Genomic DNA, 17,316 nt, shown 5'->3' with positions numbered 1-17,316 from the left:
ATTCTAATCCCACCATAGGCATGAAAGCCCTCAGGGTGATGTTGAGCCAGTCACTCTCTCTCAGACCAACTAACCTAACTGGGTTATTGTTTTAGGGAAATTAAGAGTGAGTAGAAAGTAGGAAGGAGTATTAGGTATGATAGTTGCCTTGAGTTATTTATTAAAACAATCTCGTCTCTCATGTCAGAAATTCAGGAACTAGAACAGTGATGGCGAACCTTTTAGAGACTGAGTGCCCAAACTGCAACCCAAAACCCACTTATCCATCATCGAGTGCCGGGTGGGTGTGGCCCATTGGCTGGGCGTGGCCCATTGGCTGGCCGTGGCTGCGGTGGTAATGGCAGACTGGGTGGGACTAAAAAGTTCAATCAATCAATTCCAACTTTGCAAGATCTTTTTTTTTCCCGCGAGAAGTTGAAATTGACTGATTGAACTTTTTTTTTTTTTTGCACACTGCGGCGGAGTGTGCAAAAGCGAAAAGTTTTATAAAACCCAGCTGAAGGCCTAGGATTGGGGCGACGGCGCGCGTGCCCACAGAGAGGGCTCTGAGTGCCGCCTCTGGCACCTGTGCCATAGGTTCGCCACCACTGAACTAGAAAGAGGAAATTATTAATTTAAATTTAAAAAGATTAAAATCTTTAATAAAAAAATTATAGAGTTCTAGCCCAGTGTTGGGCCACATTGATAGCAGGGATATTTCTGAGCAGCATGTCATTCTTTATGCATGTCGGTCCCAGAGTTATTATAATTTTATAATAATATAAATTTACAGTAATTTTATAAATGTATAAATATAATTATAGAAGTATAGAAATATACTATAGAAATATTTGTAAATTATAAACAGTTTATAAATCTATATTATAAATTGATATTATAAAAATAATAAAGGCAAGATTAAAAATGTTTTTAAAAAGCTGAAGCCTAAGAAAGTACAATTCCTGTTTAAAAATTTAGTAAAGTTTGGTGATTGTCCACAACTACATCTTTAAAAAAAAAACAAAAAAAACTTCCTGCAAAGACAGAGGTGACCAATTTCTGAAAGCCTTCAGAAGGCTGTCTGATGATGCAACCAGAGAAAAAAATATTTGTGTCCCAATTATTTGTTTGTTTTGTGGGTTGTGTAGATAGGAATGAAAATCAGAGGCAGCTGAGAGCCAACTGGTACAATTCTTAACTATAATACCTTTGAAACAGAATGGAAAAATGATCCTTTTTTAACTAGTGCTTTGGGGTTTGGGAAGTTTAAAGGAATGGGAGCTAGAGACACTGTTATTGTTCTTATTCTTTAAATCCTCCAAAAATCTGAAAAACATTCTAAAACTGCAGCACTAGTATTCACCCATTTTGCCACCAAATATAACATTGGAATTACGTATATTCAAATTCTGTAAACACTTCAAAATGGCTTATGAGACAATTACTGTGGTTACAATCTCCTAAATAATTGATCATTTGATGGACTTTAATGGAGTTCTGCAATCTGCGATTGGAGGAAAGCGCTACAACAGCGGCTCCCAACCTTTTGGGCACCAGGTACCGGTTCCGTGGAGAGAGGTTTTTCCACAGACCGGAAGGAGCGTGGTTTCATGTGCGGCCTGCATCCAGTGGATGGGGCTTCGCTTGTTTGTGCGACCCAGTTTATGACATGCCACAGCCCAGTGCCAGTCCATGGACCGGGGGTTGTGGACCCCTGCCCTATAGAACAACGTATTCTATAAAATCACTTAGAGATAGTCCTTGACTTAAGAGAGCAATTGGGAGTGAAATTTCCATTGTTAAGCAATGCAATTGTAAAATGTGACCACACTGTTTAGCAACGGCAATCCCTGCAGTCATGATTGCAGTCATTAACCAGTTCCCATAGTCATTAGGTAGTTATGGTCAGCATAACCATTTCACCCCTCTGGGACTGGTCTCCCCACCTGTGCTGGCAGAGAAGGCATTTTGCGGACCCCATTAGTCAAGGAATTCCAGCTACCAGGGTCCAGAAAAAGGGTCTTCTCTGTGGTGGCTCCTGTCCTTTGGCACATCTTAACTCCTGAGGTGAGATCAGCTCTCACCCTTCTGACCTTCTGCAAGAGCCTGAAGACCTGGTTAATCTATTAACCTGGTGGTTAATAGATTAAGAGGCAACCCTATCCCCCCCCCCCGGTATCCTGTTCCCTCCCTCCCCATCTTTTAATTTTATTTTGATTGCGATTTCCATTTTTATTGCTTTAGAAATATTTATCTGTCAGGATTTTAATATTGTAAGACATCCAGAGATGTTTTGATACAAGATGGGTGGCAAATAAATAAACAAACAAACAAACAAACAAATAAATAAATGTCAGTGTGATGGGGCGGGGGAAGGGTACATGGGTGGGAGAGATACGTTCCAGCGACTAGCAATCTTTCCTGCTAGCATCCACATTGCCCTTCTTGAGAAGCAGCAGGGAAAGAAAACACATGATCATGAGGTACTGCAATTGATTGTGAGTGCAGATTGGTTACCAAGTGACCAAATCTTAATCACATGACTGCAACGGTGCTGGGAAAAGACAGAACTCCGAGGTCCATTTGTTGGTTTGGATGTAGGTGGAAGACTACTTTGTATTCAATGTGCTTTCTATTTATGCTTCTTTCTTCTGAAATTCAGCCCTTGCAATCTTTTTTCCAGTTCAGATTCTCTCATTTTTATTTCTATTTGGCACTCATGGCCACGTTTTACAAATTATATTCCTGTGGATATGCCTTGATATCCAACTTCTGTCAGTAAATGCTAAGTCTGTGCAGAATAAGACTATACCCATTCATGACATAGTAGTAGATAAAGCACAGATCTAGCCAAAGTAATAAATGAGGCTACTCCCATGAAGCTTTTTTTGGTCACCATGATGTAAAAAAGATGTTGAGACTCTAGGAAGAGTGCAGAGAAGAGCAGCAAAGATGATTAGGATGACTGGAGGCTAAAACATATAAGGAACGGTTGCTGGAATTGGGTATGTCTACTTTAATGAACAGAAGGACTAGGGGTGACCATAATAGCAGTGTTCCAATATCTCAGGGGTTGCCACAAAGAAGAGGAAGTCAGGCTATTCTCCAAAGCGCCAGAAGGCAGGATAAGAAGCAACGGATGGAAACTAATGAAGAAGAGAAGCAACCTAGAACTAAGGAGAAACTTCCTGACAGTTAGAACAATTAATCAGTGGAACAACCTGCCTCCAGAAGCTGTGAATGCTCCAACACTGGAAGTTTTTAAGAAGAGACTGGACAATCATTTGTCTGAAATGGTATAGGGTTTCCTGCCTAAGCAGGGGGTTGGACTAGAAGACCTCCAAGGTCCCTTCCAACTCTGTTATTCTATTCTATTCTATTCTATTCTATTCCATTCCATTCCATTCCATTCCTATCCCTACCCCTACCCCTACTCCTACTCCTACTCCTATTCCTATTCCTATTCTCCAGTCACTGTCCCAGACAGTTTCTTGGTTTTCTGAAGAGTTGAGGGAAATGAAGTGACTGAAAAAAATGTTTGTGGCCAAAACCCAGAAACCATAACCAAACTTTGGTAAGAACTCATGTTTTGAGAACCCTCCGTGGTGATGCAAAGAGCAAGTGTCTTCTCTGCAGTTATTGTATCCATTGATTCTGTCTAGCAACTATGTTCAGAGTGACCAAAAATCTTTTAGGAAAGGATGGGTAGAACAAATTCCCTGCAGACACAGTGCATAAATTAGAGAGTTTCCTTGTAGATAAAGTAACCTCTGTCTGCTCTGGTGTGGATGCTGGATGGGGAGAGTCCATTTCAGAGAGTGAGGCATTGCTTGGTGTTGCTACTTAGAATACATTTGATCTTATGGAGCCCAAGGAAGTAGATTGAATCCTCTTTAATACTAAATCTGCTTCCTGCATGTCCTTTCTGGCTTTTTTTGGTGGCATGGGGAGAGGTAAGTAGCTAACTCCTAGAGATCATCTTGGGGCAGGCATAATGCCACCTGCCTTAAAGAAGGGTGGTAGTGGTGACCCTTTGAGAGCTGTATGCAATGAAATTTCAATTTAATGTATGCCGATTAGTGTACATTTAAAGTGACAATAAAGCTACTCTACTCTACTCTAATCTAATCTAATCTAATCTACTGTCTCCCATTAGGAGAATTCTTGCCTAGATTCTAATCTCTTTCCTTCTTCAAACATGTGGTGAGAAATTAGCAACAAGAGATTCCTAGATGAAATTTTTCCATCAGGATTCATACTTGATCATGGGACAGAAATGGCATTGGTCGCTGGAACTTCAGTGGTAGTGGTGGGGAGTGCATCTCACATCAGTATTTCATACCGATGTCTGTCCGGAAACTGTGTGGGAGTGATTTTGAGGAAGTGTCATTGACATAAATCTTAAATTTTTACAGGGTTATTTTCTCCAGTTTGAGAATAAGCTTTCCCAGAATGTGATTCTTTCTTTGAGCATCATTTTTACTCCAGATCTCATTACTTTGAATACCAGGATTGGTAACTTATTTCTCACAGATTTATTTCGGCAATTCCATTTTATTTTGTGACCACACTATTGTAAACATTCTAAAAACCTATTTTCAGAGGAATTCTAAAAGCACAGGAAATATGGTGTAACATACTTTTTCTGGTAACACATGGAACATATTAGAAATGTACAATAGCAGTGAGAGAGGGAGAACTGTTATCTATGGATAAATCTATATAAAAGTGTGCATTTAAGTACAGACTATGTAGCTAGAGTTGGTATCAACTTTTCCATTTTGAAACTTCTAACTATAACACACATTTTGTATAGATTTTTACTGTGTGTGTGAGCAAAGATATACCATAGCATTAAAACATTTCATTATGTGGGAATATCCACATATGTCCAAACATAGATGTTTGGTAATAGTATCTACAGCGGACCAATTATTTATACTTTTCCTTCTGTTCAATCCTTGGAGTGCCTGGATCAGTCTCTGCATTTTTTTTGGGCAAGGTTTTTCAGAAGTGTTTTAGCCTCCTTCCTAAGGCTGAGAGAAAATGACTCACCCAATGTCACCCAGCTGGCTTGGTGCCCAAGGTGGAACTAGAACTCATAGCCTCCCGATTCCTAGCCTTGTACCTTTACCACTACACTCCTAGCCTTGTACCTTTACCACTACACCATACTGACTCTAACAGGACAAATATCTGGCAACAATTCTCACATGGCAAAACAAATGTTTCAATGCACATCTTGGGAACCTGCAAATAAGGATTTAAAAGTGTAGTGGGCATGGTCCTTTAATCATTTAACTTTGCAGCTAGGAGCAATTCAGTATCAGTGGACTCACAATAATGATTTCTACACCAGACAGGTTAAAATGCATTAATGGGGGTATTAGCCCTGCAGTCTCCCACAGAGCCAGGCATGAAGAAGCTCCCCTTTTGGCCGGCCTTTTATCCTTAAAATAAATCTAAACTAAGTAAAGTGACTTGAATATTTCTTCTTCCCGGCTTTAGTAATCATTACCTTTCATTTGAGGAGCATGTTTTGCTTCTGAAATTAACCCGCTGGGAAGAGAGAAGCATCCTGCTGTTTTGTATGATCCGTCTTCTCCACGGGCTCTTTAGCAATAAAGACACCCTTTTTTGGCAGGAAGCTGTCTACTTGGCGTAGGTGGATTAGTGGAGGATGCTGATGTCTGTTTCTTAGTATTGTTTTTGCAGACTCACTCCTTTTCTTGGCGCTCTCTCTTGTCAATATTTGCAGAACGAGCCAGAACCAGCTGTTCGTAAGAGCTACCAGGCCGTGGAAAGAGATGGAGAAATCATTCGGGTTCGGGATACAGTCCTTCTGAAATCGGGGCCACGGAAGAAATCGATGCCTTATGTGGCTAAGATATCCGCTCTATGGGAAGACCCCAAAACAGGTATTGAGCACAGAAATGGGCTCTCTCTTGAACAGGCTGTCAAGGTGAGATGGCCAATTATATGATGGATATTAGCTGTGTAATGATGTATTTGTTTACAAAAGATTTGTGGAGTTGGGAGTGGGCACAGGGGGTGTCTGAAAAATCATCCTGCATCTCGTTCCCTGTCCCCAGTGTGACAGAAATCCCTAGAATGTAAAAGGCATATAAATGATTCAGACAACTCTTCTGTATCCATGATGGTAGTACTTGCAAGCTTGGGTCAGGTCAGGAAGATCCAAGATAGGAAGTTAAATTAACCTTGAAGTCCAATTGGCAACCTGTGGAGCTTTCTTTCATTTGCATCATCCCCTTTAATAACACAATTGATGTCTATAGAAATTCTCAGTTATCCAGGTCATGATTGTCCCAAGGTGTTTTTTCAAAAGGCAACTGAACTTTGTTTTTTTTCCTTGAAGACGTTTCGCTTCTCATCCAAGAACTGAACTGAACTGAAGAAGCTTGTTGGGTGAGAAGCGAAACGTCTTTAAGAAAAAGACAAAGTCCAGTTGCCTTTTGAATTGGGACAATACAATTGATGGTGATCCCTAACCATTAGCCCAATATGGGCTAAATCCCCAAATTATTTTTATTTCTTATTTCCATTTCTATGGCAGCACGGCCTTTGTTTAGTACTATTGTAGAGCAATCAAGCAAAGAGAAATCAAGTTATCTTCCGTTTCCCAGATGACAGACTATGGAGAATGTTAGCCTAATTAGAGTTTCAAGACATTCCGGCTGTGGAAATATTTTGTGGGAGCTGCTGTTTCTGATGTCAGCTTGGCAAAATCAGTGCAGCTCTTTTTTTCAGTTGGCAAGAAGGTGCCTTACTACTAAAATTAAAGGCATTTGGAGCCTTCTGCTCTGAAATGAAGGCAAGAGTAATCAGCCACTGTCCCTGAATTAGATTTTGTATGGGCAAAAGTGCCTATGTCTCTTGCAGCAGATAATTACATCTAATTGGTCAGTAGTCACCCATACGTCACCCCCCCCCCAAAAAAATATCCCAAAGTGGAATCTTTTTGAAGCTTTTCAGCTTAATTTATTTCCTAAGAATCTTTAGACATTGGTTCTAATAATTGGGGATATACACCCTGGAAACCATTGCACTGATTTTGCCAAGTTGACATCAGAAACAGCAACTCCCACAAATTTCCACAGCCAGAATGTCTTGAACGTCTAATTAGGCTAACATTCTCTGTAGTCATCTGAGAAATGGAAGATAACTTGATTTCTGTTTACTTGATTGTCATACGGTCGTACTAAATAAAGGCCATGCTGCCAGAGAATTGGAAATAAGAAATAAAAATATTTTGGGGATATAGGTGGTTCCTTCACCATTTGGTTTAGTGGTTAGGGATCTCCATGAATTGTAGTATTGATGAAAGTAGATAGGCCATTTTTAAAATGCTGTCACTGAAGCCAGTTAGACCAGTGGTTCTCAACCTTTTTAATGCCGCGACCCCCAACTGGTCGTAAGTCGAGGACTAAACCGGTCATAAGTCGAGGACTTTCCCTGCCTGGGAGCACCGCGCATGCGTGGTTCTGCCCCGTGCGCCGGCCGAGGCGTAGCTGGCAAGTGGCAGAGACAGAGCAGGCCAACCACCAGCTGGCCCAGCTCAAGGGAGGTAAGGCACCCGCCGGAAAAAGGGGAAAAAATGGCGGACAGCCTTGCTTGGCGACCCCCGTGAAATGGTCGATCAACCCCAAATGGGGTCCCGACCCATAGGTTGAGAACCACTGAGTTAGACTATACAGGACATGTCTCCATAGCTAAGGATATAGGGGAAGGGACTATACTGTTAACATGCAGCGCAAGCAGGCAGTTTGTGTTGCTGAATTTGAATCAGTTCACGATCGCAGAGTTATTTCCACATATTTTAAAAATGCAAACATGCCCAGTAAAGCTAGGGGCAAAAAGAAAATTAGAAGGTTGGCACGGGGCACTCACTTCACGTTAACATCTCTTTCAATTGCAAAGCAGGCTGACATTTCTATGGATTGAGGTGGCATGATCTCTCTTCTTTGTGCATCACACACATGGGTGATGAGTCTTCAGAGAGTCGGTGGTGGAAATTTCTAGAACTGCAGATGGTTTCTTTCGAAACTTAACATCCAGTCCACATTTGAGAATGTTCTCCATTCCTTCTTGACGCTATAGCAGTGTTTCTCAACCTTGACAATTTTAAGGCATGTGGACTTCAACTCCCAGAATTCCACAGCCAGCAATGCTGGCTGTGGGATTCTGGGAGTTGAAGTCCACATGCCTTAAAATTGTCAAGGTTGAGAAACACTGCGCTATAGCATCATCTGGATTCTTCCCTTCTCAAAAATGTGCTTAATGATTCAGAGGTTGTTTTTATTATTTTTGCTTGCTCCCCTGCATCTTTCACTGAGGCAAGGCTTTGAAGGAGTCCTCTGCAGATGTGGAGCAAAGGCACACTTCAAAAGCTATGCTAACAAATTGCTCCCTACCAACAATCATTTTTTTTCTGTCTGCTAAGACTACGATAGGTTCATAGGTTCATAGAAATCTGTCTTGATTGTTAAGTAAGCTTGAAAAAACACCATTTGCCCAAGTGCCGGGCTCTGTTTACATGCAAAGGTCATTCTCATATCTGTTTGGGCTTCAGAGATTATGACATTGGAAACTATGCCAGTCACTTCAGAATCAATAGCTCCAATTTGATCTTCAGTGCCAACCACTCATACGGGTTCAGACTCAACCTGTGTGCTGATCTCATACATTTTTTACTGTTTCAAGCAGGTTACTGAATTTCTCATTCCAGTCATTTGTCCAGTGATTTTCCTGGTTAAAAAAAGTCTTCAGTACAAAATTCCCTCTTTGATACTGATGGTCTATATCAGGGATAGGCAACCTTGGCTCTTTTATGACTCGTGGACTTCAACTCCCAGAATTCCTGAGCCAACATGGCTGGCTCAGGAATTCTGGGAGTTGAAGTCCACGAGTCATAAAAGAGCCAAGGTTGCCTACTCCTGGTCTATATGATTATGTGTCCTCTTTTGGGCTTCATTCAACTGCATCACTTGAGAGGATTCATTTGCCATAGCCCTCTCCTTGCCTCCAGCTTTGATAGAATCTGAATGATTTTCTAACACAGAGATTTAATACTCCAGACAAGTTGCCAAGAAATCGTGTTCTTTTCAGTCCAGGTTATCCTGATCTCACTAAGAGTTCCCAGGAACGCAACTCTTACTAATACACTCATCTGATGAAGGATTTTTATATAGACTAGTATAGATCCTGTTTCTCCATTTTTCTTCCTGGCATTGTTATCCTTCCATGTAATATGACCAGTGGCATAATTTAGAGACCAGATTTCAGTGTGAATTCTACCACTCTGCTCCATTGGACACCACCATTGATACCTTCAAATTTTGCCTGCATATGTTCAGTCAAATTCTGAAAATTATTACTTTGACACTTCTTCCACTTAATCAGACCACATATTTCACTCTTTCATTCTTCTCCTGACTCAATAGAATTTATTTTCTTAATATCAAAGTGCCTTGAGAACCTGCAGGAAATTTAAGGGTATTAATACTATCTTCTCTTTTAGCACTTGATACCAAATTCTATTATTGTAAGATGCTTCTCAAATCTCAGGCTTACTAAATCCAGTGTATTGAAGGGGAAGCTGTTACATCAGATTCCTGGGTTCTTATTATAATTTGAGTAAGTAGTACAATCTCCTTTAGGATTTGTTTGTCATTCTCCCTTATTCTTCATGTTAAGGTTCTTGAGATCTTCCAGAAGTTTGCAGTAAAGTCAGCCACATGTATTCTAGACTTCAAAGCTTTTACTTCAATGGTTTCTTTAGAGATGGTAAAAAAGATGAATTTAAGAAACTGAAACACTTCACTTTGTGATCAAAAAAATCTATCTGATGATTCTTCAAAACCTCCTGCCTTTACTAAAATTGGTTTGTATTAATTGGATTACAACATGCCTCTTCTCACATTACAAAAGTTACAATGCAGGAAATATTTTTCAATAGATGTTCTTTTCTTTAGTTCCTAAGGTGTACCATGATTACTCATCTCCGTCTTCTCATTATCTAACTATATCTGTCATAGACAATTGTTGCTCTTTTTAATTCATCTTTCAAAACAGAACTCTTCATCTTCTCCATCTCTCAGGCTTTGAGATGTCTTGTTTGCATTTTGCTGTATCGTTTCCCTTCATAGGCGCAATTCTAGATTCATACTGGCCAGACTACTCTGGAAAAATGCTGTGAGCTTTCCCCAGCTGGTTCAATAAATACCGCGACTAGTGGATTATGGCAGTTTCTATTTCAGGATTTAGTGCACAAAGCTTTCTGTATTTAACTGTTCTCAGTTTTAACTCCCACAATCATCAACTGAAAAGCTGACTTTGTCACCTGTGTCCAGCTTACACTTCATTCTCGTGTAGGGTTGAATCCTCTCTGAAGATTCACAACTGACATCCCCATCATAGCTGAATTACCCACTGTAAAAGCTTCCAAATTAATGAATATGGATGCCACCTGTTTGCTCTTATTATGTTAATCATCTAGAATTTTTGGCATTCTTCGAGTATGTACAGTCCTGTGTTTTGGAATCAGGTGTACCAGGGTTTTTTGTAAATCAACAAAAATGCAGAACACACTCCTCATTCATGTTGCAACTAATCTAGGATATTGGTGTTTAATCCACAAATGATTCTCCCAACCCATGACAAGGAAGGGAATTAATAGCCTGACCCAACAACCCTTCAGATAGCAGCATGGTTTTTTTTACAGTTCTCTTTAAAAGTAAGGACTGTGTCACGCAACTTGACCAAACAGTGTTTATACTAATAAAGAAGCTTCTTTTTCTACTTGTATTTCTGCCATTGGAATATTTCAATGTTCATCACAGTGTACATTTAAATTCTACTTTTTTTTGGGGGGTGAGGTCAGCAAAACTTTCCTTAAGTTTTATACATACGTATTTAGCAGCCATTTTGCCTGCCATATAGAAGTGATCGTTTCTTGCTTGGTGTTCTCTTCTTTTATCAATGATCTCATTGCCTTTTACCCTGTTAAATCACCACTTCATCGTTTGTCTCTTGTTTTTTTCCTGTTTGATTGCAAAATTCAAACAACGGTTCTACAACTTCTTAACTTTAAAACTGTATCAGTTACTTCAGCTTGCACTCCCCATTTCTTGAGTGTTGATCAGTTCTATTTCTGATGTAACGATTTCATTAAAAAAAAAATCACAAAGCTCCCATCAGCCTTTCTCTCCAAGCTAATTTCTTTTGCTGTCCATGCCTAAGGAGCAATCCCTTTGCTTCCCGGACATCACTCACACTTTGGCCAATTATGTTGGCTGTGCTGCTTCCTTTCACCCTTCCTCTCAACTGCTTCTGTGAGGTGAGTTGCCCATGAAGAGTTTCTCAGTGTCGTTGCAAATGGTTTGCCAAATAGATGACAGTTATAACTCTGCAAAGCCTCTTTGCCATCCCATGGTCCACCAACTCTTCTTCTACTACAGCCTTTGCCTCCTGGCCAATCAGTGGTCCACTAAGTCCCATTCCGGAACCTTTCTTATTCTCTCATTGTCTGTGTTTTGCAAAATCACCACCTAATTGTAGCTTTCTACATCATAGAAATCCAAAAACTGCATGTAACCCTCACCTTCCTACTTCAACTCCAAGAGCTGTTCCCTCAGTAGGGGTGGGAGGCTGGGTGAACATTTTAAACCTTTTTCCTCATGCGATGAGCTTGGGCTGTTAAATTTCATTTAAAACCAGCAAGAAGTTGTGGACCGTGTGGCCTTCATTAAACATTATTATCTTGATATTAGAATTGGAACTTCGTTGTGGGCAATGACCCACCTTCAGTTCACTTACTCATATGTGTGTTGCACAAGGAACTATGAGAATAATAGTTTGCTTATACAACCCGCACACCACCCTTGCCTCAAGTAGACTACCTGTTTTATTCTTCAGTCTGGGGAAACTTAGGTGAGAATTTCCCACTAAAAACATCCCCTACAGCTCTCACCAGCTTCTAGTGTTGGTTATGCATGGGTGCATTGCCCATATATTTGAATGCACTAATGACCACTATTAAAGGTAAGCAGACTGTCTTTATATTCTGACTTCATGCTGGTGTATTGGAGTATTTTTTTAAAAAACCACTTTATTCTTTTCTAGGGGAATTGATGATGAGCCTCCTGTGGTACTATAGACCAGAGCACACTCAGGGAGGCCGTAATTCTAGCATGCATCAGGTGAGTGTTCGGCCATGATGATCAGGAATGGAAGTCCTGAACATTAAAACGAGTCCAGAAAGGCTGCTTGATGGTTCTGTGATGGTTCTGATGTTTCTAATCCTCCTTCAACCACTTATTTGCAAATAAAAGGAGGATCGTTTTACAAATGCTTAGTGTTTATTTTACAGTTGGGCCACTTCTTTCTAGACATGGGAATATTTCTGCTGTTTCATAAGCTGGAAAAAGTAGCAAAGACTACATTAAAGACTAACACATTTATTGCTTTGGGTGTTTCTGCTGTACCAAACTAACATAGCTGCTCTCTGGAATAAGTTGACAAGTAATTTGAGTGGCAAGGCATTTAAAGACTTTCCATTACCTCACCCCAAACATCCATAATTTTATAAACAATCCTAAATTACAGCGAAAGTGTCCTTTTATCTCTGTGAATTTGTTACAGAATAGTTCTTGCTCCTATTGTAAAGTTGGCTTTCCTTCACTTTAAGACACCGAAAGCTATGGAAGGATTTGCTTTTAAAACTGCAAGGTTATCTTTAAAGGCTGGATTTTTTCCTCCCTGCTAAGATCTACAGTATATTGTTACAATGCTACTTTTCCAGATTAGAGTTTTATAGCACAATAAATGCAGAGGTTCTCTATCATTATGATGCATCTAAATGTTCTTTTCCTTTTTTAAGACTAAGGATGTAGGAAAATTGCTTTTTTCGGTAGCAACAAAAAACATACACTCTCACCTCTTCCCTTCTCCCCAACTAGCTATCCCTGATATTAAATGTAATTCCAACTACAATGACCTTCTGACAGGATGATCCAACCATCTTTGATGCCCTCAGATCTAAAATTTCTAGACTAACCCAGTGAAAATATGAGTGCCGTCACCTTTTAGTTTAAAATTGAGCTTTCAGGGAGTGAGAACTTTGAAGAAAAGGCAATAATTAATTTGAAGTATTGTCAGATTGATTCCCAGAAATTAAAATATAAGAGCTACTTGAAAATGAAGTCTTATTTTGATCAAATTACCAGTATTTAAGCAAATGAATAGGCAGTTGAGGGCTATGAAATATCTATGCATATTTCTGAACTGGCAGACTTTCATTTCAGCTAGATATTTGACATTACATATAAAATATAAATACTAATATGTAATCAATTTCAATTAAATTTCTTTCTTGGCTCCCTCAAAGAAATGCTGTTTAAAGTGCTGGTTTTTCATGCACACATGAAACACCTGGTATAATGGTTTTATAACAATGCATTGATAGGTTGTTGCAAAGTATCTCATAAATTAATGAGAATAAGTACTGGCATCCACCTACTTTTCCCTACACCCAAGGAACTTAGGTGAGGTGGAAATTATTAGTCACTAAATGTATGCACTTAAACTTCAAAAAGCCTGATGTGCTATAAAGTGCTGGGATAGGACTAGAGAGAGCCAGGTTCAGGATTCAAATCTACCCTGGATATGAAAGTTCACTGGGTAGCTTTGGGCCAGTTGTTATTTCTCAGACCAACTGTGAGAAGAAAATTTAGAAGAAGGAATGCTATAGATACCACCTGAAGTAAAAGCAGGATATACATTTACTAAACAAACAACTATGTTCATTATTGCTAAGTTATAACATAGAAGTCAACTAATTGTACACTTAGTGTAGTACAGGGGTAGGCAACCTTGGCTCTTTTATGACTCGTGGACTTCAACTCCCAGAATTCCTGAGCCAGCCAAGCTGGCTCAGGAATTCTGGGAGTTGAGGTCCACGTGTCATAAAAGAGCCAAGGTTGCCTACCCCTGGTGTAGTATCTCATTTAAAAAACAGAGACTAATATTGCCTCCAGTAGCCTTGACATATCTTTTTTTGCTTTTAAACCATCCCTGTTAATAAAACATTAGTTCCAACACTAGTAGCCCAATCCCTGGGGCCTTCAGAGAATAAATATATTCTTTGATTAAAATGTGCATCTCGGCAACCAAAAGTTTGCCTCACTTAGTATATAGGCTCAGAAGATTACACTCCAGAAGGTGAACGAAAAATCCACACTCTGCTTTATATATGACTTGAAAATGTAAGCATCAATGTCTAAATCATCACATGTTGGTCTCCTAATACAATTGACCTACTTCTTGGCAGAACTGAGCTTAAAGGTGTAAGCTAAAGAGCACATAAAAATAAAGAATACATACTTTTAACACACCACAGATAAAAACATGCGATGGAAAAATGTTCTGATCCCCTTGTGCACTTTCTTGCAGAATGAGATCTTTGCATCCCGACACCAGGACGAGAACAGTGTGGCCTGTATAGAGGAGAAGTGCTACGTTCTGACCTTTGCAGAGTACTGCAGGTAGGTGGTGCTCTTACCAAGCTTCTTTTAGGGTCTCTGTGCTCCATCAGGAGAGTTCCACAAGACGGGTTGTTTGCTATCTCTCTCTCTCTCTCTTGGTAGTTGTGGTTTGTGAGGCATCAATAATAATAATAATAATAATAATAATAATAATAATAATAATAATAATAATAATAATAGTCAATTGCAAAAGGCGGCCTTACTAGGAACTGCTTCCATCCTGCGACGATATCTGTAATACCATCAAACATCCACATCTGCCTATCCCAGGTCCTGGGAAAGGACTCGATAGGTAGACAAAATGCCAAATCCAGTCTGAACATCTGGCTGACTGTGCGATGATCCACAATAATAATAATAATGTTGGAAGGGACCTTGGAGGTCATTGAGTCCAACCCCCTGCTCAGGCAGGAAACCCTACACCATGGTTGTCCAGTCTCTTCTTAAAAACTTCCAGTGTTGGAGCATTCACTGCTTCTGGAGGCAGGTTGTTCCACTGGTTAATTGTTCTAACTGTCAGGAAGTTTCTCCTTAGTTCTAGGTTGCTTCTCTCTTTGGTTAGTTTCCACCCGTTGCTTCTTGTCCTGCCTTCAGGCGCCTTGGAGAATAGCTTGACTCCCTCTTCTCTGTGGCAGCCCCTGAGATATTGGAACACTGCTATCATGTCCCCCCTCGTCCAGTACGCAAATTGAATGTTCCTCTTATTTATTGGGCCAGAATGGCAGAGAGAGATAGAGAGACAGACAGACAGACAGACAGACAGATGATTGATAGACTGGCATGTTGCGATCAAGCTATTGTGGCATTTTCACAGGTGTCCTAATGAGATCACCTTGGCATTTTTTTTTCCAGACGTTTTTTGTACGTGCCAACTAGCATATGCACACATAGATGACTAAAAGTATTGATCTATGTTTTGCACCAGCCTCAGCAAGGATTGTAGGTTTGGTAATCCAGCATATACAGGAGGCATCAGATTGCCTATTCCCGCTGAAGACAGAGCAGTAAAAAACATACGGCAACCCAGTTGACCCTTCCAGTCCAATTATTTGGCCTTTCAGCTGGATGAGTGTTGATTTTGCTGTATTTTTATGAGTTTTGATATTTTGTATTATGTACCTTGCTATGCAACGTCCATTGTCATTTGTCAGTGTGCAAGAACTGTGAGATAAATAAGTGAATGAATAATATGTACCAAATCCAAATGTCTTAATAAACATGTTTGTGTTTTTGATCTTGGAGTAAGGATGCATGGGAAGGAACAATGGGACCATGCTATTATTTTTCCCCCACTTATTTTCTCAAATGTTTTGCCAATACATGCTGATCCAACTTTTGTAGATCTGGAACCCACAGCTCCAAATCTACAAGAAAAAGAGCAATGTAGTCTACTGTGGGAGATTGGTTCTCTTTGCCTTTTATCATAATGCAAGATTGTGGCACAGTGGTTAGAATGCAATATTGCAGGCTGACTCTGCCCACTGCCAGGAGTTCAATCCTGACTCGCTCAAGGTTGACTCATCCTTCCATCCTTCCGAGGTCAGTAAAATGAGGACCCAGATTGTTGGAGCAATATGCTGTCATTGTAAATTGCCCAGACAGTGCTGTAAAGGACTATGGAGCGGTATGTAAGTCTAAGTGCTATTGCTGTTGTTATTGCTACTGTACAGTAGCTTGTAAACCATATATAGCCCTTGGAAGCCTTCTAGGTGGCCCACCATGGCTCCCAGTAACCTGTCAATCAGCTGGGTGATGGGCAAACAGCAAAAGATTGCTGAAGTTCCACTGTCAAGTGATTTGAAGGTGTGTCACTAAGTGAAAAGAAGGAGGAAGAAAGGCTCATGGCTCCCTTTTTCCTCATATAGCTTGCTTGGGACTCAGCAGTCTTTTGGCTTGGGCCAGGGAGAGAATTTCTCACTATGTGCACGCAGGTATGAGAGACAGCACAGCTCGCCACTAGGCAACCATAATGGCTAGAATAGAAAACAGTGTCTTCTCATTGGAAAAAACTAAATAAATAAATAAAAATAAAAATTTGATAAATCCCTTTGCTGATGTCAGAGTAACCAAGAATGCACTAACGTCATTACCTGGCTGTCTTGCAGATTTTGTGCCTTGGCAAAGCGTCGCGTGGAAGGGATTCCAGGCAAGAAAGCGGTGATGGTTCCTCCTTCTGAAGAGTATTCCACTCCTGCCCATCGCAAGGTGCCAGAGGACACTGATCCAGAGTTGGTTTTTCTCTGCCGTCACGTCTATGATTTCAGGCATGGACGCATCTTGAAGAATCCACAGTAACACCGCTGTGGGGTTAGTGAGCAACGATAGCAGGCCATTAAGGCAGGCTAAGCTCTTTGTCCATGTCGGGGCCTCCTTCGGTGGAGTGCTGCCCACAGGCACTGCATAACAACCCCGAAGCACTCAGTCCTCTACATCTGGGAGCAGATTTCCTGTTAAGGCAGATCTTCAAAGCACAGCACTTCATATAAAAAGCATAAGTGGAAATATATATCTATAAAGAAATGTGTGTCTGTATATAGATATAGGTGCTTGCTTCTGTAAATCTATATCTATATATCTGTACAATGAGCTTCATATACTGGAGGGAGGGGGGAAGGGAGGATAAAAGTGGATAAAAGCCAGTAAACTGAATCTAGAGCCAATCTTGTTGGAGATGAGTAGAACATACTGAAGGAAAACTTCAGTGTAGAAGTGAGTCGAACTATAAAAAAGGTTCCTGATGCCATGTCCTTCTAAAAAGAAGGACATACATGCTTTT

General features: G+C 40.3%; 1 protein-coding gene across 1 annotated transcript in view; it reads left to right on the top strand.

Annotated features, from left to right (window-relative positions):
* BAHD1 (bromo adjacent homology domain containing 1) overlaps nt 1–17,108 on the top strand; it is a 30,472-nt gene extending 13,364 nt beyond the window's left edge. Inside the window, exons 3-6 of the mRNA XM_029283883.1 lie at nt 5,738–5,897; nt 12,121–12,197; nt 14,449–14,540; nt 16,646–17,108. Coding sequence (XP_029139716.1) covers nt 5,738–5,897; nt 12,121–12,197; nt 14,449–14,540; nt 16,646–16,835 — 519 coding nt within the window. The 3' untranslated portion in view covers nt 16,836–17,108. The remainder of the gene's footprint in view (nt 1–5,737; nt 5,898–12,120; nt 12,198–14,448; nt 14,541–16,645) is intronic.
* Nucleotides 17,109–17,316: the final 208 nt, after the last annotated feature.

This window comes from Protobothrops mucrosquamatus, unplaced genomic scaffold (genome assembly GCF_001527695.2).
Source record: "Protobothrops mucrosquamatus isolate PMUCROS unplaced genomic scaffold, P.Mucros_1.0 scaffold261, whole genome shotgun sequence".
Taxonomy (NCBI): domain Eukaryota; kingdom Metazoa; phylum Chordata; class Lepidosauria; order Squamata; family Viperidae; genus Protobothrops; species Protobothrops mucrosquamatus.
This window is presented reverse-complemented; position numbering and strand designations above follow the sequence as displayed.